The sequence below is a fragment of the Myotis myotis genome, unplaced genomic scaffold, assembly GCF_014108235.1.
Source record: "Myotis myotis isolate mMyoMyo1 unplaced genomic scaffold, mMyoMyo1.p scaffold_m19_p_4, whole genome shotgun sequence".
NCBI classification, from domain to species: Eukaryota; Metazoa; Chordata; class Mammalia; order Chiroptera; family Vespertilionidae; genus Myotis; species Myotis myotis.
This window is the reverse complement of record NW_023416346.1, coordinates 81,643,156-81,662,502: the sequence shown is the minus strand read 5'-3', so window position 1 is coordinate 81,662,502 and position 19,347 is coordinate 81,643,156. Positions and strand designations below refer to the sequence as shown.

The window sequence follows — 19,347 nt, the reverse complement described above, 5'->3', positions numbered from 1 at the left end:
TTATGCAATTGTAAATGGGATTATCTTCTTAATTTCTCCTTCTGATAGTTTATTATTGGTGCATGAAAATGCAGCTGATTTCTGAATATTAATTTTGTATCCTGCTATTTTACTGAATTCATTCAATTCCAGTAGTTTTTTGGGGGACTCTTTAGGGATCTCTCTATATAGGATCATCTCATCTGAAAATAATGACAGTTTTACTTCTTCCTTTGCAATTCGGATGCCTTTCTTTTTTTCTTTTCTCACTGCTATGGCTAGGTCTTCCAATACTATCCTATATAATAAAAGACTAATATGCAAATCAACCAAATGGTGGAACGACCAGTCGCTATGTCGTGCACTGACCACCAGGGAGCAGATGCTCAATGCAGGAGCTGTCCCCTGGTGGTCATTGTGCTCCCACAAGGGGAGCGCCTCTCAGCCAGAAGCCAGGCTCACGGCTGGTGAGCGCAGCAGCAGTGGCAGGAGCCTCTCCTGCCTCCGTGGCAGTCAGACATCTGCCGAGGGCTCCTGGACTGCAAGAGGGTACAGGCTGGGCTGAGGGACCTGACCCCCCTCCCCCTGAGGGCACGAATTTCGTGCACTGGGCCTCTAGTATTGAATAAAAGTGGTGAAACTGGGCATCCTTGTCTTGTTCTTGATCTTAGAGAGAAAAAGCTTTCAGCTTTTTACCATTGAGTATGATGTTATCTGTGGCTTTGTCATATATGGGCTTTGTTATGTTGAGGAATGTTCACTCTATTCCCACCTTGTATATATTGATATGATCATATATTTCTTATCTTTAATTATTTTATGTGTTGTGTCACAATTGATTTGTAGTATTGAACCAACTTTGTGTACTGGGAATAAATCCCACTTGATTATGGACTCTGATCTTTTTAATGGATCATTGAATTCAGTTGCTAATATTCTGTCAAAGATTTTTACATCTATGTTCATCAGGGATATTGGCCCATAATTTTCTTTCTTTCTTTCTTTTTTTTTTTTGTAGTGTCTTTGTCTGATTTTGATATTAGAGTAATGCTGGCCTTGTAAAATTTGGGGAGAACCATTCCTTCTCTGTAATAGTTTGAGAAGCATAGGTGTTAAGAAATGTTTAGTAAAATTTACATCCAAAGTCATTTGGTCCAGGGTTTTGTTTGCTGGGAGTGTTTTGATACTGACTTCATTTTGTTAGTAGTTATTGGTATGCTCAGATTTTGTTTCTTCTGGATTCAGACTTGGAAGATTGTAAGTTTCTAGGAATATATCCATTTCTTCTAGGTTATCCAATTTGTTAGCATCTATATATATAAAATCCTAAGCGACTGTCTGACTGTTCAACCGGTAGCTATGACATTCACTGACCACCAGGGGGCAGACGCTCAACACACAGGCATGGAAACATGGAATAGACTGATGAATCTCAGGGGGGAGGAGGGTGGGCAGGAAGAGATTAACCAAAGATCTTACATGCATACTAGAGGCCCAGTGCACGAATTCCCTCAGCCTGGCCTGTGGGAATCAGTCCAGTATCCCCCGAGGGGTCCCGGATTGTGAGAGGGTGCAGGCCAGGCTGAGGGACCCCACTGGTGCACTGGGCCTCTAGTATTCTTATAATCCTTTGTATTTCTGTAGTGTCACTTCTCTTTTAAATCTTTTTTTTTTAACTGTTTATTCTAGGTCACACTTTTTTTTAAATAAGGTTTTTTTAAATTGATTTTTAGAGAGAGAGAGAGTAAGAGAGAGGAATTGATATATAGAAACATCAATGAGAGAGGAACATCATGGATTGGCTGCCTCCTGTAGGCCCCCTACTGAGGATTGAGCCCACAACCCAGGCATGTGCCCTGAGCAGGAATCAAACCGGCGAACTCTTGGTTCCTAGGTCGATTCTCAGCTGCTGAGCCACACCTGCCAGGCTTGTCATGCTTTTTATTGTAAAATAAAACACAAGTACAGGAAACCACACAAAACAAATATATAGACTGGTGAATTATTACGAGGCAAACATCCTTGCAGTCACCACCCAGGTCAACAATTAGAACTCTGCTAGCCAGTGTAGAAGTCTTTCCATGTGCCCCACCCAATCACAACCCTCTGTCAACCTCCCAAAAGTAACCATTTCACCTGGCTTTTATATAATCACTTTTGCTAGTTTCTTTTTTTTTTTCTTTATTGATTAAGGTATATGTGTCCTTATCCCCCCATTGCCCCCCCACCCCCCCACTCATGCCCTCACCCCCCTGTTGTCTGTGTCCATTGGTTAGGCTTATATGCATGCATACAAGTCCTTTGGTTGATCTCCCCCTGACCCCCACCCTCCCCTACCTTCCCTCTGAGGTTTGATGGTCTGATCGATGCTGCTAGTTTCTTTACAGTTTATCTCCCTTGTGCATCTTGCCCATTTATTTGGTTCTTCTCTTTTTTTTGATGAGTCTATTTAAAGGTATATCCATCTTTTTATCTTTTCAAAGAACCTGCTTTTGGTTTTGCTGATCATATTTTTGTTTTGTTTTTTTACTGTATTTTGTTTATTTCCTCTCTGATCTTTATTATTTTCTTCCGTTACCCACTGTGGCCTCTGTTCTTTTTCTGGGTTTGGTAGGTGTAAGGTTAGATTGTTTATTTGAGATTTTTTTTTTGTTTCTTGAAGTAGGCCTGTATTTCTGTGATTTTCCCTCATAGAATTGTTTTGGCTGTGTCCCATAGATTTGGGGTTTTCGTGTTTTCATTTTCATTTGACTAGAGGTATTTTCTGATTTCCTCCTTGATCTCATTGTTAACCCAATCATTGTTTAGTAGCATGTTATTTAGCCTTGTGTGTTTTTCAGTTTTCTTCTTGCAATTGATTTCTAGTTTCATACTGTTGTGATCACAGAAGATGCTTGAGATGATTTAAACCTTCTTAAATGTATTGAGACATTTTTATGACCTAACATATGGTCTGTCCTGGAATGTGTTCCATGTTCACTTGAAAAGAATATACAGGGTGTTCCCCAAAAATGTATACACACTTTTTTAACAGCTGATAGCTCAGTTTTGAAAAATGAAATGTATTTTTAATTAGCACTGTCTTTATAATTATTCATACACTTTTGGGGACACCCTGTATATTCTATTGCTTCGGGGTGAAATGTCCTAAAAATAACAGTTATGTTCATCTGGTCTAATGTGTCATTTTCTGTCCGCATGGTTTATCCATTGATGTGTTAAAGTCCCCTACTAATGCCATATTACTATCAATCTTTCTATTTCCATCAATGTTTGCTTTATATATTTAGGTCCTCTACATTGGGTGCACAGATGTTTATGAGAGTTCTGTCCTGTTGTTGGGTTGATAAGTTTATCATTATGAAACACCTTTCTTTGTGTCTTATTTATTACATTCCTTGTTTTAAAGTCTATTTTGTCTGCTATAAGTATTGTTATCCCAGCTTTTTTCATTTCAATTTACATGAATTATTTTTTCCATCCCTTCACTTTTTTTTAGTACTCCTCACTTGAGGACATGCTTTTATTGGTTTTTACAGAGAGAGAGGAAGGGAGAGGGAAGAAGGGAGGGAGGGGGGTGGGAGAGAGCGAGAGAGACATTGATGTGAGAGTGAAACATTGATTGGTTGCCTCCTGCACACTCTGTACTGGGGATTGAGCCTGCAACATGGGCATGTGCCCTCCCTGGGAATTGAATCAGCAACCTTTTGTTGCACAGGATGATGCCCAACCAGCTGAGCCACACCGGCCTGGGCCATCTCTTTATTTTTAATCTGTGTGTCTTTCAATCTGAAATGTGGGTCTCTTTTGGGGAGCGTATATACAGGTCTTGTTTTTTTACTCAACCACCTATGTCTGTTTTAATATATTTTATTGATTTTTTACAGAGAGGTAGGGAGAGGGATAGAGAGTTAGAAACATCGATGAGAGAGAAACATCGACCAGCTGCCTCCTGCATACCCCCTACTGGGGATGTGCCTGCAACCAAGGTACATGCCCTTGACTGGAATCGAACCTGGGACCTTTCAGTCCGCAGGCCGACGCTCTATGCACTGGCCCGGTTAGGGCCATCCTAGGTCTTTTGATTGGATCATTTATCTATTTACATATAAAGTAATTATTGGCAAGTATATAGTAGTTGTCATTTTATTGTCTTCATTTTTGAGTTGCAGTTTACATTCAATATTATGTTAAACAATCATGTACTTTTACAGAGTGATCATAATTATTGCAGTTTTTAAAAAATATATTTTATTTCAGAGAGGAATGGAGAGAGAGTGAGATAGAAATGTCAATGATGAGAGAGAATCATTGATTGGCTGCCTCCCGCATGGCCCCCACTGGGGATCGAACCTGCAACCCAGGCATGTGCCCTTGACTGGAATCGAACCCAGGATCTTTCAATCCACAGGCCGATGCTCTATCTACTGAGCTAAACTGGCTAGGGCAATTATTGCAATAGTATTGACTGTATTCCCTATGCTGTAATTTACTTCTTTGTGACTGTTCTGTAACTACCAATTTGTACTTCTTAATCCTTCACCTTTTTCCACCTAGTCCCCTCTGTTCTCTGAGTCTAGGTCTGTTCTTTTGTTCTTTAGATTCTACATATAAGTGAAATTATATGGTATTTATCTTTCTTTGACAGACTTATTTCACTTAGTATAATATGCTCTAGGTCAGCCGTGGGTAAACTACGGCCCGCGGGCTGGATCTGGCCCGTTTGAAATGAATAAAACTAAAAAAAAAAAAAAAAAAAAAGACCGTACCCTTTTATGTAATGATGTTTACTTTGAATTTATATTAGTTCACACAAACACTCCATCCATGCTTTTGTTCCGGCCCTCCGGTCCAGTTTAAGAACCCATTGTGGCCCTCGAGTCAAAAAGTTTGCCCACCCCTGCTCTAGGTCCATCGATGCTGTTGTAAATGGTATATTGTTTTTGGATTGTTCTTGTAATTCTTCTCTGTTCTTTATTCTCCTGCTCTCTTTGATGTTGACTTTATTATTATTATTTTTTAATATTTTTATTGATTTCAGAGAGGAAGGGAGAGGGAGATAGAAACGTCAGTGATGAGAGAGAATCATTGATCAGCTGCCTCCTACACACCTCCTACTGGAGATCGAGTCCACAACCTGGGCATGTGCCCTTGACTAGAATTGAACCTGAGACCCGTCAGTCTGCAGGCTGACGCTCTATCCATTGAGCCAAATCGGCTAGGGCGATGTTGATGACTTTATATAGTTTATGTTTGGATTCCTTCCTCTTAATTTTTTTTTATCTTAGAGATTTTTGGTTTGTGGTTACCATGTGCTTGATCTATAGCAAGCTGTGTTTATAGCAGTCTATTTTAAGTTGGTGGTTGGGTAATTTAATTCCCAACACATTGTAAATTCACTGCAATTTTTATTTACCTCTTCCACTTTTTATGCTTTTGTCATTTTTTTTACTTTTTTTCGTATGTGTGTATTTATGTGTATCTTAATTTGTTGTAATTACACGTGATCTTTCTTCTTTTGTCTTTTAACCTTGGTACTAACTTGGTTAATGCATTGCTTTTACTAAGGGTTTGCCTTTGTCAGTAAGATTTTTTTCTTTTCTATATTTTCTTATTTATATTTGATCTCTTATTTTCTACTCGAAGTCTCTCTAACTTTTTTTTATAATACTCGTTTAGTGGTGATGAACTCTTTTAGCTTTTTCTTGTAGGGAAACTGTTTTCTCTCTCCTTCAATTCTAAATTATAGCCTTGCTGGGTAGAATAGACTTGATTGTAGGTCCTTTATTTATTTATTTTTTTAGTTCTTGTCATGTATTTTACTTTTTCTTTTTAAAAAAAATTTATTGAATACACTGGGGTGACATTGGTTAATGAAATTATATAGGTTTCAAGTGTACAATTCTATAATCATCTGTATGTTGTGTTATGTGTTCACCACCCAAAGTCAAGTCTCCTTCCATCATCATTTAATCCCCCTTTACCCTCTTCTACATCCCCCCACCCCTCTTTCCCTCTGGTAATCACCACACTGATGTTTGCTTAATTCCTTCACCTAATTTCACCCATCTTCCCAGTCCCCTTCCCTCTGACAGCTGTCAATCTATTCTCTGTAATTATGAGTCTGTTTCTATTTTGTTTGTTAGTTTATTTTATTCATTAGATTCCACATATAAGTGAAATCATATGGTATTTGTCTCTCTTTGGCTTATTTCACTTACATAATACTCTCCAGGTCCATCCAGGCTGTTATGAAAGGTAAGATTTCCTTCCTTTTTTATGTCTGAGTAGTATTTCATTTTGTAAATGTACCACAGCTTTTTTAGCCACTCATCTACTGATGGACACTTAGGCTGCTTCCAAATCTTGGCTATTGTAAATAATGCTGCAGTGAACATAGAGCTGCATATATTCTTTTGCAATAGTGTTTTGGGTCTCTTCGGATATATTCCCAGAGAACCCATCTCTGCAGGGGGAACCTTTGCAGCTGAAATATCCACCTGAATCTCAGCTGCTGCCTGTGGAAGCAGGGCCAACCCTTTTCGTGTCTCTGCCCTTCCTACCAGTCTCACTGTGACTTCTTCTGTAAATCCTTGGTTATAAGTTTCAGCTAGTCTCCAGTTGGTTATTCAGGTTGATTGTTCTATATTTTATTTGTAATTCCAGTTTGGTTCTGGGAGGAGGTTAGTGTAACATCCACTTACATCTTGGATCATTCTCTTTTCATCACTTTGAATATTTTGTGCCAGTGTCTTCTGGCCTGCAAAGTTTCTGTGGAAAAATCAGTTGAAAGTCTTATGGGAGCTCTCTTGTAGGTTATTAACTGATTTTCTCTTGCTACTTTTAAGGTTCTCTCTTTATCTTTAACACTCATTTTGGCCCCTTCCCTGTGTTTGTTTCTATGTATGAGGTCAATCTTTTCTGTCTCCTGATATTGACAGAGTGGCCTTATATAGAAAGTGTCTTGTAGGGCTCAGTTGCACAGTCTCTCTAATCACCTGAGCTTGGTCCTCCAGGGGTATCCCCTGTGTGTGGGTTGTGTGTTCCCTCTTGTAGTTATGCTTCAGTTGGTGCTGGCATATCAATAGGTGGAATTGACCCTCACTCAGGCTGGCTGACTGTGAGGGCTAGCAGTGCCTACTGTGGTTGAGCTGTTGTGTGGGGACTGACCCTTGAGAGTGGGAGTCGCTTTTGCAGGAGTCTTATTCTAGCTGAGTTGGTTGGGTGGGAATTTGATGGCATTCTGAAGCAGGACACTGGGCATGTTGGTTACTGGAGACTCTTGGGAGGGGCTCTGGTTCAGGCCAAGGATGGCTGCCGTCGTGCAGGGTTTCAGGCTGCTTGGCAGAAGTTACAATTTATGCTGTTTGTATGGTTAAAATTTTTAGTTTTGCAGTCCATACTCTCTGTCACCTCTGTTCATCTTTGCCGTTAGATCAGGAAAACACCATAAATGGTTATATAAATGGATGAACGTAGGTATGTTCCAATAAAATTTGATTGACAAAAAAATAGGCAACATGTAAGATTTGGCTTACAGACTGTAGTTTGTCAGCCCATGGTCTAAACCAGGGGTGGGGGACGTGCAGGCCGTATAAGACTTTTGCGCAGTCATTTGGTCTAGCCCTGCCAAGGCATTAGGGGGTGAGTTAATTAAATGTTTTATGAAATATAGCAAGCTAATTTTAAGTTGATAATTTTGTATGGCCCACAGATGATGTTATAAATATCCAAATGGCCTTTGGCAGAAAAAAAGTCCCCCACCCCTGGTCTAAACGAATAGCAAACGTCATGCTTATTCACCCATGTTTAACATTCTTGCAATATTGTAGAGATATAACCAGGAAGGATTTAGTTTATGCCATTACCTTTTAGTCAGCTCATAAGACCAGTTTGCATAAGGAGGATCTCTGAAGGTTCCAACCTTTGGTACCCATATTTGTTTTTGTTTTTTTCCATTTTTTTGTTGATTCTCATCCAAGGATATTATAAGGGAGAGGGAGAGACAGAGCAAAACATTGATGTGAGAGAGACACATCGGTTGGTTGCCTCCTGCATGCTCCCCGACAGGGCTGAGGGTCAAGCCTGCAAGCAAGTTATGTGCCCTTGACCAGAATCGAACCCAGGACCCTTCAGTCTGCAGCTGATGTTTTATCCACTGAGTCAAACCAGCTAGGGCATTTTATTTTATTTTTTTAAAAAATTAATGATGGAGAGAGAGGGAGAGAGAGGAGAGAGAGGGAGAGAGAGGAGAGAGAGATAGAGATACTGATTTGTTGTTCTGCTTATTTATGCATTCATTAGTTGATTCTTATATGTGCTCTAACTGGGGATGGAGCCCATAATCTTGGCATATTGGACAACGTTCTAACCACCTGAGCTACTCGACCAGGGCCTTCCATAATTTGTTCTTATTCCATGGAGCTAAAATGGAGATGATTCTTGGTTGCTTTCTTTTCTGATTAATATCTGTTTTTTTTCCCCTTTGGAGAGGGGAGGGTGGAGGAGAAGAGGAAGCAGATGAGTACAGGTTCACTATCCCTTAATCTTTACTTCCCTATATTGAAAAAAATCTGATAACTACTAAGTGTTGTCATGTTTGTGGTTAATTTATTTGGCTGCACATTTACCTGAACTATTTATGGTCTCTTATTCCATTTAGTGTGAATATTCTGACATCTTGATGCAGAGATGCTAATGTGTTTATTTACAGGAAGTTGCTGCTGAGACTCTAATGTAATATACATGCATGTACACTTTTTAAAAATTTGAAATACTCGGAATTCTGAAACTCATCTCTTCCTATGGCTTTCAGAGAGGGGATGGTGAACTAGTAAGGTACATTGAGTAGATGTAGATTTAAATCGGGCATTGGCAAATTGGCCTGTGGGTCAAATTCAGCCCACTGCCTGCTTTTGTAAATAAAATTTTATTGACACACAGCCATATCTACTTGTTTACATATTGTCTGTGGCTGCCTTCCAGTGACAAGGGAGAACTGAGCCTAAAGTTAGGACAGAGTCTATGTGGTTGCAAAGTCCAAAAAACTTGCTCTCTGGACCTTTACAAAAAGTCTGCTGACATCTGATCTAGATTAGGTAAATAAAGTTAGGCAAGTGTTAACTAACTGTTCGTTGTGTCATGGTGGGAGATTTAAAATTTGATGTGGAAAATTGCTATCTCCTCTACAAAATCACTGCCTAAGACTTTGCCAGTTAGTATCTTGTTTTGTATCTTCTTACATCAGTTTGTTTCTTTTAACTCTCTTTGGGGACAGTTTAGCAGACTAGAAACCTACAGTTCAGTTGATCTAACTCATCTATGTGAAGGAAAGACTTATAAGTTCACAGTAGGCTGCTATCTGGGTGAAAAGGGTAGAATTATTAGAACTCTAATAATTAGAATTATTAGAACATGTGGTTGAATTATTAGAACTCTATAGGAACCTTTCTGGAGAAGGGCAGAGCTGCTATTAATAATTACCATTTTCCCTATTTTAGATTCTGAAGCGTGTTCCCAATAGTGTGCTGTGGCTGTTGCGTTTTCCAGCAGTAGGAGAACCTAATATTCAACAGTATGCACAAAACATGGGTCTTCCCCAGAACCGTATAATTTTTTCACCTGTTGCTCCTAAAGAAGAACATGTCAGGAGAGGCCAGCTGGCTGATGTCTGCCTGGACACTCCACTCTGTAATGGGCACACCACAGGAATGGATGTCCTGTGGGCTGGGACACCGATGGTGACTATGCCAGGTAAACTACTGATAAATCATTGGAATCTTGTTCTTTTTAGAATCCCTTTTATGGAAGATAATTCCAGGTGAAATTATGTATAGTAGAAGCAACATTTACGGGAGGATGATTAAAAAAAAACAAGATTTGTTCTGAGCACTTATCTCTATTCTCATCTGCGTAGTGTGGGTACTTAACATAAATAACATTAATAACCACATGCTAGTTGCATTCTTGTGAGTAATTGTCATCTTTCTTATTACAGGAGAGACTCTTGCTTCTCGAGTTGCGGCTTCCCAGCTTACTTGTTTAGGTTGTCTTGAGCTTATTGCTAAAAATAGACAGGAATATGAAGACATAGCTGTGAAACTGGGAACTGATCTAGAATAGTAAGTAAACTTTTCCATGAATAAATCATGATAAAGTGAAAGGAATCAGGAAAGTTTAGAGAGAATATAGGTGCTATAAAATGAAATAATAAAATAAGGGTAATATAAAATAGGTGTATTAGTTGTATTATCTCTGGATGGGAGAACTTTCTAAACTTTCATAAATGAAGTGGTCGATAGGTTTTACTATGCAAAGAGTAAATGGCTGAATGAAAGTAAGTAAAAAAAAATTAAAAGACAAATAAGAGGAAAAATCTTTGTTTTTTATGTCAAATATTAATAGTCTGGCTATATAAAGATTGAAGCACATTTACATTTTAAGTCTCTTAATAGGAACATAAACAAGGAATTGACCAGACAACTCACTGAAGTAGAAATAAAATGGTCAATAAGACAAAGTTTCAACCTCCATAGTAGAAATATAAATTAAAATAACATTGAGGCATAACCATTATTTGCCTATAAAACAAGAGACCTTTTTTTAAAACCTTACTCTACTTTCTTTTTTTAAAACATATATTTTTATTGATTTTGGAGAGAAAGGGAGAGGGAGAGAGAGGAGAGAAACATCAGTGATGAGAGAGGATCATTGATGGGCTGCTTCCTGCATGTGCTGCTTACTGGGGATTGTGCCTGTAACCCAGGGATGTGCCCTTGAACAGAATGGAACCTGGGACCCTACAGTCTACAGGCCGACACTCTATCTATCCACTGAGGCAAACTGGCTAGGGCTAAAACAAAAGATTTTTTAAAACATTTTTTACTGATTTCAGAGAGGAAGGGAGAGGAAGAGAGAGAGAGAAACATCAATGATGAGGAGAATCATTGATCAGCTGCCTCCTGCATACCCCACACTGGGGATCAATCCTGTAAGCTGGGCATGTGCCCTGACCAGGAATTGAACCACGGCCTGGTTCATAGGTCGATGTTCAACCACTGAGCCATACTGGTGGGGCAAAACAAAAGATTTTTTATATGATACCCAAGATGAGGGAGTATTGAGGTGCTGGCCTTTTCATAACATTGGTGAGTAAATTGGTATAACCCTTCCTCAAAGTTATAAGATCCTTAAAAAAAAAACACACACACACACACAGCTTTGACCCTAATAATGCCACATCTTCACTACAGCATAAGAAAAAAACAAAAACCATAACTTAAATGCCCCAAATAGGTGGGAATTAGAGAAGTGATGCTTAAATGATTCTTTATCCATACAAGAAAAAGTGTTTAACTGTTAACTGTGCTTTTTCTTTGTGCATTATGGGATATTTTTTTTTCTTTGCATTTTTCAAAAAAGTAGCATTATATGGAAGTTTAAAGAAGCAACCTCTTGAGTCAGATTGCCTGGATTTGAATCCAGGCTCTCCCACTTTACAAGCTTGTGACTTTAGGCAAATTAGTTTCTATGTGCCTTGATTTTTCCATCTGCAAAACAGGGATGACTGATAGTACTTACTTTGAAGAGATGTTGTGACAATTAAAAAAATGTGTTCTGGCCCGGCCAGCATGGCTCAGTGGTTGAGCGACAACCTATGAACCAGGAGGTCATGGTTTGATTCCTGGTTGGGGCACATGCCCGGGTTTCAAGTTCGATCCCCACTGTAGGGCGTGCAGGAGGCAGCTGATCAATGATTCTCTCTCATCATTGATGTTTTTATCTCTCTCCCTTTCCCTTCTCTGAAATCAATAAATATATTTTTAAAAAGGTGTTCTGTGTAAAACACAACAGTTCTTGGTATATAGTAAGCATTCAACAGAGATTAAGTATTTTCATAATTTTCTCCATTGAATATCATGTACATCTAAGGAAAATGAGTGAAAAATTTTAGCCCTGCATTAAAAAAAATTAATATTCATGTCCATCACCCCAGAGATAACTACAGCAAATAATGTAGTGTCTTTTTTTTTTACTCTTTGGAACTTAGTTGATTTCATACAGTGTTTTATAATGAAAACTATTAATTTTATAATGAATACTTATACACTTGCCATCTAGACTCCACCACTAAATTTATTATGCTTGCTGTCTGTCCATCTGTTTATTTCTCTAGCATCTAGCAATCCATCTTATTTTATATATTTTGAAGTAAATTGCCAGATATCAGTACTCTTCTCCCTAAATACTTTAGATGTGGACATCATTAATTAGAGTTCAATGTTTCCTATTTTTTCTTTTTCTTAAATATTTGTATTTATTTCAGAGAGGAAGGGAGAGGGATATATATATATAGAGAGAGAAACAGCAATGATAGAGAATCATTGACTGGCTGCCTCCTGCACGCCCCACACTGGAAATTGAGCCTGCAACCCGGGCATGCGCCTTGACTGGGAATTGAACTGAGACCTCCTGGTTCCTAGGTTGACACTCAACCACTGAGTCAAGCCAGCTGGGCCTGTTGGTTTTTTCAATTATGGTTTATATTTAGTATTATGTATGTGCCTTTATTGTAAATGGTGCTTCAGTGAACATCTTTGCATGACCAGGTGTGCCTGCATCTCTGATTAATTTCTTTTGAATAGATTTTAAAGTGTTTCTGATTGCCAGAGGGTAATGAACATTTAAAGTTCTTAATGTATACATTACTAACCAGTGGTATGTAGGAATAGACATGTGTCATTTTAAAGGTGAAAAAGATGGAATGGAGAAAGCATGGTATCTTGGATATACTTGTTTAAGAACTAATTTTTTTTTTTAGAGGATGTGAATTTGATTGTAAGTGTTAGCATTATGTTAACACTTTCCCTTTTTTAGCATTGAGGGAAGGTGGAGTTTCATCCTGTGTTTTATCAAAGATGACTAGGTATTTAGGGGGAGGCTAGTTCTAAGTTCCTGCTCTGTTTGTAAACTTGGCTCCCTTTCTCTCTCTCTTTTTAAATTAGCCTGAAGAAAATTCGTGGCAAAGTCTGGAAGCAGAGAATATCTAGCCCTCTGTTCAACACCAAACAATACACAATGGAACTAGAGCGGCTCTATCTACAGATGTGGGAGCATTATGCAGCTGGCAACAAACCTGATCACATGATTAAGCCTGTCGAAGTCACTGAGTCAGCCTAAATAAAGACTCTCCACAGGAGGAATACCCCTCTACCTGAGCCTCAACCTTCAGGGGAAAGGGAACTAGATAATGTACTTTTTACTTATCTGTATAGTGTCATATTACAGATGGGTGACAAATAATGATAATAGAATAGCACAGCCAAGGTTGCTTTGTGCATGATAGGAAGAGACATAAGAGATGGGAAACTGCTGTTCTACAAGGAATCGCCATAGAATTTTGCAGCGATCAGGTGGTGCATAGATCTGGATGGAAGGTCTGCTCTCCCTTGGTCTTCCATGGGATGGTTAGTAGAGGAGAGATCTAGATTGTCCAGCCGTTTTGTGATTCCATTGCTTGATTGAGTCTTCTGAATTAATTTTTTCTTTATATTTTGGGTATTGGAGCTTTTAAAAATCTTTGGTTTCAGGTGATTTTATTCATGTGAAGTGTATATGATTCTCTTGAGATAAGATTTTAAACTAAAATGTCGCTCCTTATTTTAGTTTCTCAACTCTACAGATTAATGGGAACTTTGCTGGTGTAGTCTTTTTATAGGTTTTATAAACCACTTAAGCCTATATCAGTCGTTTGAGTGTCTGACCTAATGAATGGAGCTATCAGTGCTTTTTTGATTTAGATCATGATTCAGAATTTTTTTTTCTGGTCCATTTCCTTCCCCTCCCCCTACTTTAAAATTTCTCCTGTAAATCAACTAACAAAACCAAGTCTGTTTCAAAGCATCCCAGAGTGTTTCTCTAAAACACATCATCTAGTGCCAAATGAAACTTCTTAGGAATGATTATTAATTATGAAGGGCACAGTTGTGATACTATCATTGATGATAATATTGATTTTTGGCCTAGTTTTCATCTATTTCATCAGTGTTTTACCTTTGACTGCCCCTCTATGCTGCTTCCCGAAGTAATAGTGTGTGATAAGATTTTTACCTTCCTTTTCTAAGGTTTGCTTTTTTTTTTAAGTGAGTCCTGTTCTTCCTATTTCTGTCAGCAGAAATGAAATCCCAGGTAAGTATAAGTATTCAAATATTTGATCACTAAGTAAAAGTTATTGAGAATATATTAAATAAATTTCATCAAAAACATGTTATGGGTGAAAAGCTCTGAAGGACCAGCTATGTATATGAATAATTATTTTTCAAATCATCTAGGGTATTATATAATAACTGTCTTCTGGACTTGGTCTTGAAGTCTCTATGGATTCAGCCATAGTAGCAAACTGTACTGCTATTTGGTTTGGAGTTACAAATTAGACTTTAGGCCATCTGGAGCTTGAGTTCTTGGTATTAAAAACCATAGGAATAAAATCATTGAATTTCAACAAATGATTGAGGACTTGAGGCTTAAACAAACCAACATATGAATATATGTTTTGTCTTGCTATACTGCACTTATGCTATTCAGTAACAGTAACAGATAATTTTTTGTCTGCTAGTAGTGTTCTAGATTATAGTGTCTTTTCAAAGCACTAAGGCAGTGTACCTATTCTGTAGTTGCAGCTGATGCCTGAATGTATCCTAGCTGACAAATTATTGATTAATAAGAACTTGAATTTCTGAAAGTCTGTTAACCAAAATCTGAGCAGGAGTCTCAAATATAATTTTTAGTCAGAATTACATGTGAATGAACTGTGTATCTTTTAACAATGTAAATCAAGGAACATCAGTTTAGGGATTTCTTAATTTATTTTTTACATGATTGAAATATTAAAGGTTGCCAGCATGGTTGCAGATAAACTGATGTTTGAAATTCACCAAACTACTTAATGTGGAATAAGATGATAGACTTCTAGTGCCCTCAAGGTTGTGACCTTACAGTCATTTTACATAGCACATCATTTCTCCTATAGGGATGAACTTTTTCCTGGCACGAAAGTAGCCGCTCTGGTTAAAGCTTTGCTTATTGTAACAGGCTTTGGTTTCCAGGTAATATGCCTATGGAAGACTTAATTATGAATAGAGATATAGAGATCACTGGAAACAAATTGTTTTTTTCTATTATGCTCTGCTTTATCAAAAAAGTAAAACATTTAAATTGTGCTACAGAAATCAGGTGTTGTCTTGTGATCTTTAAAATAATTAATAAATGAATGATTTGTCCTTAATATGGCTGATGTAGTTTGTGTTCTGTTAGATTGAGTGTTGGACAGAATAATTTGGTCATCCAATGATGAAACCTACATTTGAACAGCTCCAAACAAAAGACCAGATCTCCCTTGGGCAGCTATGATATTAAGGATTATTTTGTTTTCTAGCCGAATGTGATGGAGGGGTGGGGTTGGCATATGATCCTTTAAGATGACAAAGCCCGCATCTCCCAGCACACCCATTCATGTTTGTTCCTGTTTTTCTTAGGACTGCTGTGGCTTCACTACACTTGTGGTCTCATTCTTTATGTGGACTATTCCTTCCTGCTCTGAAGGGTGGTACGAGGGAGGGACCAAAACAAATAGCAATGCATTAGGGACCAGAACACGATGCTTAGCTGCCTGCTTTCTCAGAAATATAAATGAGAATCTTTTTCAATAAAATTTCAGGTAATTTACCTCATAACTTTTGTGGGTTGTGACCCTCAAAGCCCTAATGTGGATTAGTTTGTTTCCTAAAAGATAGGGAAGAAGCCTACTCATAAAAGTTCTCATTACCTCCCTTTTCTATTTCTTAGAAATGTGCATCAGTTATTAAAGGAAGTGCTTGTGCACCTTGAATAAACTTGTGTAACTTAACATTTGATTCCAGTTCTAACCCACTTGTCAACTTGAAGCATACGGCTCTTAATATTAACTACAGCTAACATTCAGATTCTTCGCTTAAACCTCTGAGGCGCACACAGTTCCATAACCCCACCCCCATTTTAAAAGGAGAGGCTTGTAAAGCAGTAAACTTACAAGTTTGTTATAGAGATAAAACTATAATGATAAATGTCTTTTATCCAATTCCCTATCTACTCAAAGTACCTTTATAGACAGAGATGAGCAAAAGTAGGTTTGCAGTTGTGAGTACTCAAAATAGTTTATTGTATTATTTATTAATTATTGTATTTTCATATGAACAACTGTAAACCTACTTTTGCCCATCCTTGTATGTAGACAGTTTGGTGTTTAAGAGTTTTGGTTTTGGTATTAGTGCTTCTGGAGCTTAATCCCAGCTCTGCCACTTTCTAGCCATGTATGTGACCGCTGTTAAGTGAGTGCCAGCATTGCCTACTTTTTAAAGTGTTGTAAGGATTAGATTTACATGAAACAATTGGAACAGTGCCTCGCATTAAATAAACAGTGTTATTAATATATTTACATGCAGGGACGTGTTATTTGTATTTGTTTGCCAAATGGTTAAATTATGATATGTATAGAGAAATGGGCACAATCTAGAAAGCATATATTTTGCCCTGTTTTTCTCCGTGTGTTTGGAGTGCCAAAAAGCTTCAAGTAACCAACCCCTTTTTATCTCCCTGGTTCGAAGGGTTTTGGAAGCAAACGTCAGTGTTGCCAAGCACTGTCGGGTTGCTGCTTTGCTCTTATCTAGGGGCCTAGGTGCCCTCCCCCCAGCTCCGAGTACTTTGGAGGGCAGGCAAATAGCCTTAGAGGTTTGGGCAGTTAAAGTAAGGAACGAACAGGGAACAGAGCTCGCTTATCTAAGTCCTCACAAGGATGGAACTTTGGAAGATTCAGCTCAGTTTTTTTCCGGTCACCCAAAAAGTTAATTTAGGGATTGCTAAACTATGAACTCCGCAGGAAATGGTGCTCTCAGGACAGATAAGCAATACCCTGTGGAAGTGATTTGATTCTAGAAGCACTACGGCCGGGCGCCAAATTTCAGTTCCTACCCGCGAAGTTTAAATCTGCCTCACAACCAAGCTGTGATAGGTGGACACAGGGAGGGCTGTGATAGGTCAGTACAGAGAGGGCGGGAACACTTCAGGGCTTACTTTCTGCTGAGCCTGGACTCTATAAAATCTGGTGCGCACCTGCCGGCGAACCTCGTAGTTGCTCTGGATCTCGTCTTCCAACCGAGGTGGGAGCTGAGCGGCATTCAGCCACTCCAGAGGCAACAGAAGCAGGTAGGTGACGGAAGGGGCTGAGGTGGGTACTGAAGTGGGCAGTTTTGAAAGCTCATCCTCGTTGAGCAGACTTAATTCAGGACGCTGTACGCCCTAGATACTTATTGTCCATGAACCTTGGGACTGAGATTCTGCTAAAATATTTTGCCTGTTTCCACTTTTCAAAAAGGACTTTTCAGCAAAAAGGATTTTTTTTTTGTTAGTGATATTAACTGCTAAATCAAAGATGGGGGATGGGAGTGGGGCATGGAGGTTGCAGTGGGAGTATGAGGGAGTTGAGGTTAGGGAGGTGGCATGAGTTTGGGGAGGGTTTAGGGCTGAATGGTGGAAGAACAACGGGGAGTGAGGTGTGAGGGGGAAGGTGTAGGGGGCGGGGTGATGCCTAATCTGTGGAAGACTGGCTGGCTGGTTAAGGTGGGAATAGGGGATAGAAGTGGAGGCATTTTGGGGGGTGGTCATGCCTCATTTGGTTGGGGCTAAGAGGTGCGTGTGAGGAGGAGGATAAGTGCAGGAGTCAAGGCCTGAATGTTCCAAGACTAGCTGGAGGCTGGAGGCTGGAGGCAGGAAGCGGCTATGGGGGAAAGGAGTGTAGGCCTGCTGGAGTAAGACATCCTGAGGAGAAGAGGTGGCAGCGGGAGCAGGAGGGGTGTGTCGGGGGTTAGTGGAGGAGTCGAGGACTGAGTGGCTGGAGGCCAGGTTGGAGGCGGGAAGCAGGTGTGGTGGGAAGGATGTAGACCTGCCAGAATAAGACATCCTGAGGAGAAGAGGCGGGTGGGGAGGGGTGAGTAGAGGAATTAAGGCCTGATTGACGGGAGGCGGGAAGCGGGTATGGGGAAAGGGGTGTAGACCTGCTGGAATAAGACATCCTGAGGAGAAGCCAGAGTAGGGGGGCGGTGAGTAAAGGAGTCGAAGCCTGATTGGTTGAAGGCAGGACGTGGGAGTGGGGGAGGGGTGTAGACCTGCCGGAATGAGACATCCTGAGGAGAGGCCAGAGTAGGGGGGCAGTGAGTAAAGGAGTCGAAGCCTGATTGGTTGAAGGCAGGACGTGGGAGTGGGGGAGGGGTATAGACCTGCCGGAATGAGACATCCTGAGGAGAAGCCAGAGTAGGGGGGCGGTGAGTAAAGGAGTCGAAGCCTGATTGGTTGAAGGCAGGACGTGGGAGTGGGGGAGGGGTGTAGACCTGCCGGAATGAGACATCCTGAGGAGAGGCCAGAGTAGGGGGGCAGTGAGTAAAGGAGTCGAAGCCTGATTGGTTGAAGGCAGGACGTGGGAGTGGGGGAGGGGTGTAGACCTGCCGGAATGAGACATCCTGAGGAGAAGCCAGAGTAGGGGGGCGGTGAGTAAAGGAGTGGAAGCCTGATTGGTTGAAGGCAGGACGTGGGAGTGGGGGAGGGGTGTAGACCTGCCGGAATGAGACATCCTGAGAGGAGGGAGTGGGGGGTGGGTGAGTACAGGAATCGAGGCCTGATTGGCTGGAGGCTGGAAGTGGATATAGGGGGAGGGGTGTAGACCTGGAGGCGGGAAGCCGGAGTGGGGGAAGGGTGTAGGCCTGCTGGAGTAAGACATCCTCAGAAGAGGCGGCAGTGGGGGTAGGGGGATAATAAGCAGGTTAATGGGTGAGTCAAGGCCTCATTGGCTGGAGGTCGGAAGCGGATATAGAGGGAGGGGTGTAGGCCTGGAGGCGGGAAGCCAGAGTAGGGGGGTGGGGTGTAGACCTGCTGGAATAAGACATCCTGAGGAGAAGCAGGGGCAGGGGGGATTGAGGGTGAGTGGAGGAGTGGTGACCTGATTGGCTGGAGGCAGGAAGTGGGAATGGGAGGAAGGGTATAGGCCTGCTAGAGTAAGACATCCTGAGGAAAAGAGGGGGTGAATGGAGGAGTCGAGGTCTGATTGGCTGCAGGCAGAAAGTGGGAGTAGGGGCAGGGGTTTAGACCTACTGGTATAAGGCCTCCTAAGGAGAAGAAGCTGTAAGGTCTCCTGAGGAAAAGAAGTAGGAGTGGGGCCCACAGGACATGGGGTGTGTGTGTGTGTGAATGGAGGCGTTCAGGCCTGATTGGTTGGAGTTGGAAGCAGGAGCGGGGAGGAATATAGGCCTGCTGGAGTAATACCTCCTGCGAAGAGGAGGGAGT

General features: G+C 40.5%; 1 protein-coding gene across 5 annotated transcripts in view; it reads left to right on the top strand.

Annotated features, from left to right (window-relative positions):
* Positions 1-16,450, top strand: part of OGT (O-linked N-acetylglucosamine (GlcNAc) transferase) — a 51,460-nt gene extending 35,010 nt beyond the window's left edge. For 3 of the 5 annotated variants that reach the window (XM_036304327.1, XM_036304330.1, XM_036304331.1), the window contains 3 exons: positions 9,480-9,732; positions 9,977-10,100; positions 12,984-15,262. In XM_036304327.1, coding sequence (XP_036160220.1) covers positions 9,480-9,732; positions 9,977-10,100; positions 12,984-13,158 — 552 coding nt within the window. In that variant the 3' untranslated portion in view covers positions 13,159-15,262. Of the gene's footprint in view, positions 1-9,479; positions 9,733-9,976; positions 10,101-12,983; positions 15,263-15,512 lie in introns of those variants that run through there. The other 2 variants (XR_004966852.1, XM_036304328.1) reach the window with 2 other exon arrangements.
* The last annotated feature ends 2,897 nt before the right edge of the window (positions 16,451-19,347 follow it).